Here is a 13293-nt window from a genome sequence, read left to right on the forward strand (position 1 = left end):
CAGTAGCTTCTGGTCAGGTATCTGGTCACAGCACTGAGAAACGTAAGCTAACACAGCATCTGAATCTAAGAAAAGTAAATAGACCTTTGCAAACATTATACATTAATATATGAATTCTAATATCACAAGAGTGACACGACACTACTTATAGACATTGGATCTGTGCACAAATTTACATTACGACTGGAATTAGATGTAGTAAGTCTCTTGAAATTAGATGTCCCTGATAATGATGATGATAAAATACAAACCCATAAAATGCTTTCTATATGTCAGTATATTAATATTTATATAATTTCTTTCCATAATATATGTATATAAATGGGAGATCCCAGCACAGTCAAGGAGACACATAATCCAGTTTTAATCTTGCCCTCAGATATATTTGGTGAAAGTGTGTCTGTGGTTCCTTGTCAATCTTGTAGTGGCAAGAACCCGAACACTATGGTGTTCCACCAGATTCTTTGGCTGGGCTCTCTGCAGGCAGTCACAGTAACAGTGACTCCTACACTTCCTTTTTCTTACTATTAGCTTGTTTTCCTGTAAACCTTCTAGAACTGGTAGCATCTCCTTTCACAAAGTCATCAGCTTGCTCTCAGATCAACAAAACTTAACGTCAGGAACTAGATGAGACATTGCTTGTAAGACAGTTCCTCACCGAGTGTGACTCTTGGTTCAGTCACGGGGTGAACTGCTGATGCCCTTCTCCCTCTTTGTCCTGTGGGCTTTAGGGAATTGAACTCAGGTCCTAATGCTTTCAAGGTAAATACTCTACAGACTGACTGAGCTGTCTTCCCGGCACCAAATGAGCTTGTGATTAATTCTCTGAATTTTCATTTAGCAACAAGCAGGACCAGTGAAGACATCACAGGTCCTCACAGGGAAACAGTACTCGTGTGCACAGCAGCGCTGTGTTCATTGTCATCATCGTGTCTGGTTTTCTTAATCCCTTTCCTATTCTCAGTTCCTTCATACATGATGAATTTCTTGAAAACCCTCAAAAATAAAGTTCAATTTTTTAAAAAGTTTATTTTCATTATTTAATTTTTATTTTCTGTTAAACTCGCTCTATTGTCCATTTTCTCCCTTCTTGTAAACATAAGTACATGGTCAATTTCCCAAGAGCAAAAATTATCATAAAAGCATAGTTTAGAATCTCCAACCGTGAAATAATGGCCAAATAAACTTTTCCTAAAAGATAAGCCCAAGAGTAGGAGGCTAGATGGTTCACTAAGTTCCTAACTTCACGAAGACCTGAAAGCCATGCTGTCACTTAGCTATGCTGTGTCTAAGCTGGTTAGAGACACGGAAGCCATCAGTGGCTTCCAGCGTGGCCTCAACACTAGTACACAGGCCTGCATTGAAGAAATAAAGGGAAAATCAAAAGCAAAAGCTAACTTGACTTTACTACAATTTTTGTTTCTCGTTTTTCAATCCCTAAAACAAAAATCATCCCCTCCAGGAAAAATACTCATCCCTTATCCAGTCTGTCCCCAAGGTCATTGAGGGGGTGGGGGTCTCCTCCAGGCCTAGCAGGAAAAAAACTGTTCCCCAAGGTTATTGGCACTTGCAACTCCCTCCCTGCAGTGTCCAGAACCACACTGTCCTATATAGCTGTCACAGTGTCTGAGCCTCTGACATGAGACTCTTATGAAATGGAATACTCACCTACCATGACATACAAGGCTCTGGATTTGAGTCCTAGACCATATGAGCCAGGGAAAATGAAGCATGCCTATAATCTTACCAGCCTGGAGGCAGAGACAGGCAAGGAGTTCAAGGTCATCCTCAGCAATAGGATTATTTTAAGGCCAGCCTGGGCTACAGGAAACTTTATCTTAGAAAAGAAATAAAGAGAAGGAAAAACAAGAGAAAGGAAAGGAAAAAAACCTAATATTCATTAATATTAGTCTTATGATAAAATGCTGCTAGCTGGATATATTAAATATAATGTATCATCAAAGTTAATTTTACCTATCACCTTTTTTTTTTCCTTTTTAAAGACAATTAGAAATTTTAAATATTCTATGTGGCTCCCATTTTATTAATACTGGTTATTAAAACCCAAATGCCAATCAGAGACTCTTTATGCCACCACACAGAATCGTCAGTGGAAAGAAGATAGCAGGACCTGATTCTTCTCCATCCACAGCTAGAGACATGGATGAATGAGGCCCTGGAGATGACAGTGATGGCAGAAAGCACAGCTTTGCTCTACAGCTGAGGAACCAGAGGCACAGAAAGGAGAAGGACCTCCTAAGCAGTCAGAGCTGGTAACAGGAGGGCAAAATAGTTGGGCTTTAAAACTGTGCCCTTAGCCAGGCTCTGCCAGAACATCTGTGATGTCAGCACTTGCTCTCAGGAGGAGGATCACAAGTTCAAGAGAATGACAGACCAATCGGAAACTGCTGCCTGCCTCCCCTTGTTCTCCAATCACTCACCCCATCTTTTAAGAGGCTTCTAGATGGATGTCTCTCTCATGCCTCATCTGAGCCCTATTTCTTCCCACCTCAAAGCCACAGTTGATAGAAGAGGGTGCAAAGGAACACTTAAGAGAAATTCCCACAACGTGACCCCCATGTCCTGCTATCTCAAAAGAAAAATCAAGTTTTCCTGTTCAAGTGTTCTTCTGCTTTAGCAATTCACTATTCTCACCCAGACAGTGCAACCTGGGGCAATGGCACAGAAGGGGGAAACCCTGTCCTGAGCTCTCACTGATAGCGTGTAACCTGTAGCAAAGGCACAGACGTGGGAAGCCCCATCCTGAGCTCTCACTGATAGCGTGTAACCTGTAGCAAAGGCACAGATGTGGGAAGCCCCATCCTGAGCTCTCACTGATGGCCAATACTCATCCACTGGACCAGCTTACTCAGTCTCTTCGCTGCCTCCAGAGCCTCATTAGCAGTGCTGGCGACAAAGAACCTCTGGACTCTCACTCCATGCTCGGACATGAGCTTCTTGCTCTGGTATTCCTGCAGGTTCAGCCATCTTCTGGAGGTTAAGTGACCGGCCTAGGGAGAGGTGGAAGGATATTTAATAAGAACAGAAAAAAGAACACTTGTTCTAGATAGCCAGTCTTACAGGTACTATCAACCAGAACTGAGAAACGCTGAGCTTAAGACACAAATCTAAGTAAATCCTCCACAATGCCTTTTTAATCGAAAACGTCAAAAAAGTTATATACACAAAATAAATGCAGATTTTTTTAAAAAAAATGGTAAAAGTACAGCTACGATTACTTGCACAAGGTTGGGCAAATCACAAATCACCTTTTTGTCATGTGAGGAAGGGGCTAATCAGGCTTCATCCCACCCTAAGGACTAGGCATTTAATAATTGTTTGCGACAGATCAACATTTTCATAGGTGATATCACCATTCTAAGTAACCCTGATTAAACTCATTGGGTCACTGGGTCACGGACTTGCATTCTCTCTTATCTCTCTCTTTCTCTCTCTCTTTCTCTCTTTCTCTCTGTGTGTGTGTGTGTGTGTGTGTGTGTGTGAGTGTGTGTGTCTGTAGGGGAAAGAGGGAGAGAATTAGGTAGAAAGATGCATGGAAGATGAAGAAGAAGTCAGTATTGGCTGGGAAGATGAAGGGAAGGGGAGAAGAGAGGGTAATAAAGGGTAAAGATCAAAATATATTATACATATGAATTTTAAAAGTCATAAAGTGATCAGGAAATTTTTATAATTTTGATAATAGTATCAGCCTGAAAAAAAAGTAATACATATAAATATATACATATATATGTGTGTATATGTATGTATGTATGTGTGTGTGTATATATATACACACACACCTATATAGTTTAAAAGAAACTCATCTGGTTTGATGATGCTCCTTCTAAAAGCCAAAGACCATCTAACAAAACCTTTACACTAGGCATAAGAAAGCCTTTTGAGTTGTTAGTCAGGGTTGACCAAGAGACTCCCAAAACATTGCAGGCCATGGCTATTACCCTTGTTTGGCCCCAGAGGTGGAAGATAAGTCTGTATTGCTGAAGACACCATGCATTTCAGATATAGGGACCTGGGGCCCCTGAGGTGGAACTGACCCGAAGGCCTCCTCCCTGAGGACTAGCTTTCATGGTACCACAAAATATACAACACAAGGTTTCAAAGGAAGGAAGCATCCAAGAGTCCTCCCTAAGTATGATGCCATGCCTATAAACCACAGCAACAAACAGGACAGGGTAACACTAAGGGTGTAGTAGTAACACGCATGCTTCAGCGGCAGCCATCAGCCGTCTAATTATAAGACTCACTCAACAAGAGGGAAAATCTTAACTATCCAGGGCTGCTGAAACCATGAATCTCAGAGGAGAATCTACAACCACCACTGCACTAAAGCACCATAATTCCTAACTACATTCTAAATATTTATCCTTACATCCAGAGAGAAGTGCAGTCTTCATCCCTCATCAAGGAAACTTCTTTTTGTGAGAAGACCTCTTCAGAAAAACCACAAATAACTAAAATGAATTGCAGAGTCCAGTCCCAATAAATATATTTACAGATCAACTCCCTCACCTACAGCTTAGGGATCAGTGTAGAAGACAGTAAAAGCCACAGGATAAAGGAATTTGCTACAATATGGTGTCTCCTAACAATGTCAGAAGCTGCAGCCATCCATAAATTCTCACTAACACAACTGCCTAAACAAGAAGTGAACAAGGATAGCAACAATAGACAGGCTAATGTGGAGAGGAGAAAGCCCAAGAGGTCACATTGTTCCCAAAGAACTCCTGGCAATTAAGAAATGCTGAGCATTGGAGAGATAGTCTTCCCAAATGGTCAGTCCTTAAGACGTATATATATGTAACATTATCCAAACTAAGCAGGCTGTGTTTAGGACTATATATGCATATGTGTATATAAAAACAATTAATGGAGGAAAACACCATGAGTTAAGAGCAAAAGCTGGGCAGCGGTGGCTCACACCTTTAATCCCAGCACTCAGGAGACAGAAGCAGTAGGATCTCTGTGAGGTCAAGGCTAGCCTGGTCTGCAGAGCAAGTTCCAGGACAGCTAGGGCTGTTACACAGAGAAACCCTGTCTCAAAAAACCAAGAAAAGAAAGACAGACAGACAGACAGAGAAGGAGAGAAAGTGAGAACGGTTTATGAGAAAGTTTATAGAGAGGAAAGGGAAGGGGAAAATGATGTAATTATAATCTCAAAATTTGACTGTCATAGTGAAACTCTTAACAGATGCTATTTTAAAAAAGTGTTTTTTTTTTTAAAAAAAAAGTTCAATAGCTTAGGTATAGAAAGACATCTGTGCGAATTTCTGGTTTTAGCGTTGTTCTAGAATTACATCGGATGTCAACATTAGAGGAAGTAGGCAGGCAAAGGACGCACAGCACTGCTACTGGGGTTTCATTTTGTTTTGCTGTAGCGTCCTGTGAGCTGGCAATTCCTCTCAGACAGAAGTTATTTTAGAAAAACATTAAAGGTCCACCCGTACCGCTATGCCTCCACTCTCTCACCTGGCTCAAGTAGGGAAAGTTCAAAGCATTATCTTAATGGCTAATACGCACTATTAATCACACTCAAAAAGATCTTAGGGAAATTGTTTTAACTCTATAAGGTCATGAAGCAGCACTTCTTTGCTTTTCTTTATAAAGATTTTTTCTAAATGTGTATGTGTGCCTGTATGGGTGAGTTTCAGTGCAGCACGTGCATGCAGGTGCACATGGGAGCCAAAGGGTGTCAGATACACCAAAGTTACAGGGCTTCGTGAGTCACCTGATGGGGATGCTGGGAACTGAACACAGGTCATCTGCCAGAGCAGTGCGCACTCTTAATGGATGAGCAATCTTCGCAGTTCCCTGCAGCACTTCTTTAGTTTTTGATTGACAGATATTTTGAAGGGTAAGGTTTTACTCAAGAACCAACACTGACTACAGAGTCTTCATTATGAGACCCCTGCTCAGCTGCAGTTGGATATGATGTAATCTTGCTTTAAAATTCAGTAGAAGTGAGGTTTTTTTTCCGAAATACACTATCAATTACTTTGTAATTCATATCAAAAGATTACAAAGAACAAGATGACCCTCAGGTAAATTACTTTGTATTTTAGCCAACAATCTTAACAGCCAAAACCATCAATCTTATTTTCAATGAACACAGGAATATATTTAGTTATGTTTACATCCATGAGTCATAGTGTTAAGGAACTTATAGGAGATAACTGTCCATTAACGCAAATTAAAAAGTTTAATCATATGTGGATTTCAAAGTGGCAGAGTGTGAAAAATCACCTGATAAATGACCCCTGCCAGCTTCTACCCTGGTCTCCATGAATGTCCAAGACAATGTCAGCCTGACCACATTGCTGGGGCCTAAGGAATGTGGACAGAAACTTAATTTGCTTTCAGAAGCTCTGAAATGTCCTTAAAATGTCATTTCCTATAGCCTCCAAACTAGGAAGTACTCATGAGCTCTTTCAAACAGGTGACCCAACAAAGCTCATAGATACGTCTGACCTGAGACCTGCTGACCACATGTTCCCCGGGACAGCTATGAACATGGCCCAAAACATCTGTGGATCACAATGTGACACCACAGAGTCACAAGGCCGGACACCCCTCTAGACCCTCACTGACAGATGAGATTCTGCTCTAAGGCAGTGTGTTCTAAACCTTCTGACATTCTTGGGAGAATATCTTACTTGTCAAATGGAAAATACCAAAATAAATCATCAAGATGACCAAGGGAATAAACCCTGCCCTTTGCCCCCAGTACAAAGAATGTGCCACTCTCAGAAGCTGACTACTTCTAAACTAGAAAAATAAAAGTCATCTCATGGAATGTGAAATAAACAAAAAAAATCCATGCATACTTGTAAAGTATTTAAGCTTTGACATGGATCAAGCCTAAAGATCACTCCTCCCATCAGATGGATTAATATTATATATACATATATTATATGTATGTATATATACATATAATTATATATACATACATAGATATATATACATAGATATTGTTTACAACATTAATATTGAAATTGACTATAATTACTCTTTAAAAATTAATAATACTTAAATAAAACTCAATAGAGGGACAAACAATGCTCACACCATCTAATTTTAGTACTTCTTAATCTTACTTCTGACTTTCTAGGTCTTAATGAAACAATAGAAGTTGAAAAGACATAAATTTGATAAATGAACACACTCAAGGGCTTAATAGTCTGTTGCATTCCACACAAGATTCCAAGAAAAACACGAGTTTAAGGTATTTAGGAAAAGCCACCTAATGAAAGAAAACATTAAATGTTACACGCATGTCATTATCAGGGATTGCTTTTAAAAGGCAAATGGGAAGAATCAATAGATTAGGCCTATGTTGACATATCAATTTAAAGCCATTAACCGAAGAAGAAAAAAAATATAGTTTGAAAAGCACATTTGAGAGAAACTAAAAACACCCACCGTGTGGTCATGGTCAATTCCTTTTCATTAGACCACTGGCTCTATTAATTTCAGATATGTTAATGCAATCTGCTGCAAACTAATTGCAATTGATCCAGAGACCAGCATCAAAGACATATAATACATATTGACTGCTTTTACATTGACCCAAATGAATGCCAGCTTAAAGTCACTTGCTCTTAAATGAAAACCAAGACAGTGAGCAGACTTGCAAGGCCTGTGCTAATGCCCAGCCTTGTCACCTCACAAAATAATCCTCTTACAGAAGTGTCAGCTGACTGTGCTCAACCAAAACCTTGAAAGAGCAGGGTCACCGACTAGGTCTAAACTTCATTAAGCCATCTCCGTTTCTTAAGAATTTGTGCTGTGTTAAGGAGATGGCTCAGTTGGCAAAATGCTTGCTGTACAAGAATGAGAACCGGAGTTCAATCCCAGAGCCCACATAAAGCTAGGCATGGTAGCATGTGCTTATAATCCTAGAGTTAGGGAGGTAGAGATGGGTGGAAACCATGGCTGCTAGTCATCTAGTCTAGCCTACTTCGCAAGTTCCAGACCAGACCAATGGGAGAGAGAGCCTGTCTCATCCAACCTAGACTACTTGGCAAGTTCCAGATGAAAGAGAAAGCCCATCTCAAAACAAAAAAAGTATCTAAAGATTGTCCTGTGGCCTACATGCCTACATCTACATATATATGCACAGCCACGCGTCCACCAACACACACGTTGCATACACACATGTGTACATTCATGTATATACGTATCCATCAGTGTGCGTGTATGAATTTCTGCTAAATCCTTTCAAGACCCACTACCTCCTGCATTTTTAAGGGGAATAAGAAAAAAAATGCTAAACAAGTGGATAGTGAACAGTATGGTTAAAACCATTGGCTATTCATAATAATTTTCCTGCTATCATTGAGCACTGGTGCTGTATTAGACATTTCACTGTGTGCTCATGTAATCTAATGACTGAAGGAGTCATGAAGTCAAGTAATACTCTCTACATGTGTAACTATCATTAGTGCAAACCCACAAATACTCTCAAACTTCTTCCTTTGATTGAAATTAGAAGAGGCCATGTCACTAACTCCAGCCAGTAAATCCATGAGTGTATATTATACGGGACATAACCAAGAAACATTAGATTACCACCCCCCACCTCAACTTAGTTCTCCCCACACCTCTTCAAGAGGAACAACAATAGAAAACAATCTATCAGCCTGCAGTGTGAAAGAAACTCATGCCAGAGGTGGCTCACAATAAACATGCAGTGAAGATTAAACCCCTGTGGACATGCAGTAATGTCTGTGGACATTAGACACCGTGATTCTGGGGTTATTACTATTGTAGACTGCTGTGGACTATTACTTTAACTATGCAAAGATGTGTTACATTTGCTTATATTGCAGAATACTACTTTAACTATGTAAAAGTATGCTGCATTTATTTAACTGAATAAAGATTTGTTACATCTGTTTCGCTTTCCTTGCCTAAGGCACCTCACTGGTCTAATAAAAAGCTGAACATCCAATAGCTAGGCAATAGAAGGCTAGGTGGGGCTGGCCAGCACAGAGAATAAGTAGGAGGAGGAATCTACGCTTGAGAGAGAAGAGAATGAGAAAGAAAAAGAGGGAAATGCCTGTGGCCAGCCAGCCAGGGAGCCACCAGCCAGCCAGACATGGAAGAAGCAGAAAAGTAGGCCATACAGAATGAAAGTAAGGTAAAAAGTTCTGAAGCAAAATGCAGACGAAGAAAAACAGGGTAAAGTAAGTTATAAGAGCTAGTAGGACAAACAAGATAAGTCCAAGCATTCATAGAGCTTGCTACAGTAGACGCAACTTACCGAGAACACAACCTGTGAAAGCTGTGTTTTATAGAACCATCTTGCAGATAAGAAAACCCAATGGTAAGTCACTAGGCTAAGATCACGGGCAAGAGTAAACAGGAAAAAGGCCTCTGTGACCACAGCTATTGCTCGACTAACATGGTTGGTTCCCTGTGTTTGTATTCCGTTCCTATTTTCCCAGGGGTTCCTTGGTGATACAGAGTCGGGTAGAGATGAGCAAAATGCTGTACTCTTCAAAAGACCAAAAGTCTACTGTAAACAGAACCTGCATGAAATGTTCGGACATCACATGAGAGGAAAAATGCAGCTGCTGCAGGCTGGGAGGAGGGAGATGGAGAATCAAGCACTGTCCTGAGAAATACAAGAATACTATAAAAAGTGCTACAGACTACAACAGTATCTTCAGTGTAGAAGTTAGCAAGGTTCTAAAGTGTCCGCCAACTCTGGAATGCAAATGACAAAGGAAGTTTACAAACCCAGGGCCATCTCTTATTTCTGCCAGTTATCATGGAGCCTCCCCTTATCCACAAGGAAAGCTGTCTAGAGGATATGGTTTGAGATTTTGGAGGCTTCCTGAATATTTTTGCTTTCCTATCTACACTAAAATTTAATTTACAGGGATGAAAATAAACTAGAATTATAACATGCTAAAAATCAGTTAGTTAAACCTTGTGAATTATTTCTAGTTCCCTGTTTAGTATTTTGGACCATTAACTACAAAAAAAAAAAAATAAAATAAAATGGGTACCAGGCAGTAGTGTCAAGTGCCTTTTAATCCCAGCACTTGCAAAGCAGAGCCAGGCAAAACTCTCTGAATTCGAGGCCAGCCTGCTCTATGGAGTTTCAGGTCATCCAGGGATACATACAGAAACTCAAGTCTTGAGGGGGGAAAAACAGAAGAAAAGAAAGAAGAATGAGAAAGAACTCTTCTTGCTTGCCCTCAGATCCTTTCTTCATGCTTCTCTGCTAATCGGTTTCTGCATACCTTTGAGATTCTGCTTGGGGATCAACCCGTGGGAAGAAGATGCCAGACCTTGCTTAAGTGTCCCAGAGTGGCAGTGTTTCCAGCAGAGCTGACTCTTCAGGAAGCTCTAGGATCCTCTGGCTACCCTTTTCCCATCATCTTCCCCCATCTCCCCTGTCATGACATGCTGGTCCAGACTCTCTCCTCTCTAAGCACTCAGCATGCTCAGTAGCCCCAGCCCCTCTGCCTTCCAACACTTCTAATAACCTTCAGAACTGAGTTTTGTCCTTGTCAACAGTAAATGATCTGATGGACTGTGCGCTGTGTTGTGGGGCCCTGACTGACATGGACCTTCCAGAGTAAAGAAGAAAAGTGTGGCACTGACTCAAGACAAGAGGAGCTGTCTTGACCCTGTGCTGAGGAATTGTCCAGTGTTATATCTCACATTGAGGTCCCAAGGTACAAAGGATCCTCAGGGATCCATCTTCCTCCTCTATAATCAGAAACCTTGAGAAGGAGAAGTTACTTGCCCAGGATCACATATAGTACCAGGGGTAGGCTAAAATCTGGGCTAATTCTTATTTTCTGCCCCATTTCCCAACCCCCTGGGGTAAGCAGTCACCCAGGTGGAGTGGGACTTTCACAATGGCCTTCCCATTTCTCCATCCCCTTCTGCCTTCCTCTGACAGAGAAGGCATGTCTACGCTCAGAGGGAAAGAGGAAATAAAACTTAAAAGAAAAGTAACACAAAGATTTCAGGGCCGATGGGAACATGGGAGCAGAGATGGAAGAAAAATGAAAATGAGAAAAAGGACAAAGAGAACCAAGAGAAGACAATGACTAAGCAGGCAAAAATTCACAGGAAAATTCAAAGCACAAAATTAGACAGCTACATAGAAAAAAGAAAAAATGACACGACCGAGAAATCATCTTCGCCCTGGGGTTTCAAAATTAGAGGTGTAGAGACTACTGAAATAGCACCACAGAGGAAAAGGAAAAAATCAATAGGGGAGAACAAAAAAGCATGTCATTGAGCCAGGCGCCCCCCAGAGTCAGAATCTGTGAGCTACAAACCCTCATGGAATAGAAAACCATCTTGGCTTTGCCCAGACGTCTGCCCTACTCTGGAATACCGCATAAGAGAATATTAGAAAGAGCCTGCACATGCCATAAAGCTAGAAAACTAGAAATCTAACACATAGGAAAAGCCTCCCAAGGAATGAAGATGTCATTCGAGGGGCACAGGCTGAGTTGTCGCTGCTTAAGTCAAAGTGAGTGCGTTTTTGTACTCTTTTCTTATTAAAATACTGAGTTCATTTCACATGTATTTTTTGTCTCCCTACCATTTCCACATCTGACCACCACTATTACCATATTCTATCATAACATTCCATACATACTCAAAACCAAGTAAAGGGTGGAGCTCCATCCTTGAAAACTAAACGGGCATTTTAGACAACACATTCTTGGCAATGGAATCTGGACAACATTTATCAAACACAGTAGGGAAATTTCTCACTTTGTATTATAAAAAGGAGAGTACTCTTACCCTCTTACCATCTACACAAAATTGGGGTAAAAACCTTCAAGGACAGCTTAACAGCATTCCTAGTGGTACTTGTCTGGAATCCCAGCACCTGAGAGGCTAAGGCTGGAGGGCCTCGGGTCTAAAGTTAACTTTGGCAACACAGAGAGGTACGTCTCAAAAACACATTTAATTACATTTCTGAATCATTTAATTACATGTTTGAAAACTGGAATACCTATATTCTCTCCCTGGCATGTATGTGTTTCATGTCTATACTAATACAACATGTATCTGAGATACACACACGATACTTCTGAGTACTGTTCTTCATAATAAAAGGGGGGCAGAAAATGATCTAAATGACCACCAAATAGGAGTGACTACAGCAGTTATAATATGACCAAAAGGCAGCTGGTCCCAACTCGCAATGGCTTCTCACCTGACTCTCCATCAAATGTGTAGCAGTGGGAGTATGCCCCCAAAACCATTCTAACTTCCCCTTTGTGAATAGTAGTCAATAAACTAAGTGAGTTACTCAGTACATTATTATGAAATGGGCTTTGCTATAGGCAGATTTGCCCACCTGTAAAATGAAAAGCACTCTAAGAGTGAGCTTCCCTAGGCTAGGGATCTTGGTTTACATGTGTTCATATGGGTACACGTGTGTGCCTTCAGAAATCTGAGTGGCATAATTCAGGAGCAGTCCACCTCATTTGGGAACTCCACTGGCCTAAAGCTCATCCACAACACTAGGTTAGCTATCAGGGAGTCTGCTGTCACTACTGCACTAGGCTTACACGTGTGCACTACCACACGCATGTTTTTTACATGGGTTCAAAAGATCAGACTCAGGTCCTCAGACTTGTGTGGTAAGAACCTTAGCAGCTACGCTACCTTTTCAGCTCTGATTTTCAATTTATCATAAGTGTACTGGTATGAAATGACACCGCAATAGAAGAAACACCTGCTCCAGAAGCATGTAAAATATCTGTGCCTGCACAGGACTCCCCTGGCCTGTGACAAATGTGCCAACACTTTTAAAGACTATGCATGACACTCCAGAACTCCTGGAAGCCACAAACAGAGTTAATAAAATGGAAGAGTAAAAGCAACCTGGACTGAGTTACTCCAAGGGAAATCCTGTCCTTGGGTTTACTGCGGCTAAAAGTCACACAGATGATAAATAAATCTTTGATGTATTAGCCACTGAGCATTTGAGAATAATATAGTCTATTATATATGAACATACTAACACAGATTATTCTCCATGGCACATTGCAAAGAGAAACTGCCAGAACTAAAGAAGACCAGTAATACAGAAAAATAGATTCTGACTAACTGGGCACACTCAAGGTGGTAAGACCATAGACCAGAACAATGCACTCACTGGGATATCACTTTGATTTCAGACATGTACACATATGAAGCAGTGCACTGTATAAATAAATAAATATACAAGACAGAAATCATAAATAGGAAATCACAAATCAGTTTCCTCAGTATTGGGCCAGGTTGTTC

General features: G+C 40.8%; 1 protein-coding gene across 1 annotated transcript in view; it reads right to left on the minus strand.

The window, feature by feature from the left end:
• Suclg2 (succinate-CoA ligase GDP-forming subunit beta) overlaps nucleotides 1-13293 on the minus strand; it is a 256926-nt gene that overhangs the window by 193098 nt on the left and 50535 nt on the right. The window contains exon 2 of the mRNA XM_041639888.1: nucleotides 2870-3011. Coding sequence (XP_041495822.1) covers nucleotides 2870-3011 — 142 coding nt within the window. The remainder of the gene's footprint in view (nucleotides 1-2869; nucleotides 3012-13293) is intronic.

Source organism: Microtus oregoni, unplaced genomic scaffold (genome assembly GCF_018167655.1).
Source record: "Microtus oregoni isolate MIOR12 unplaced genomic scaffold, Mior012 000002F_ref0000024, whole genome shotgun sequence".
In the NCBI taxonomy this organism is placed as follows: Eukaryota; Metazoa; Chordata; class Mammalia; order Rodentia; family Cricetidae; genus Microtus; species Microtus oregoni.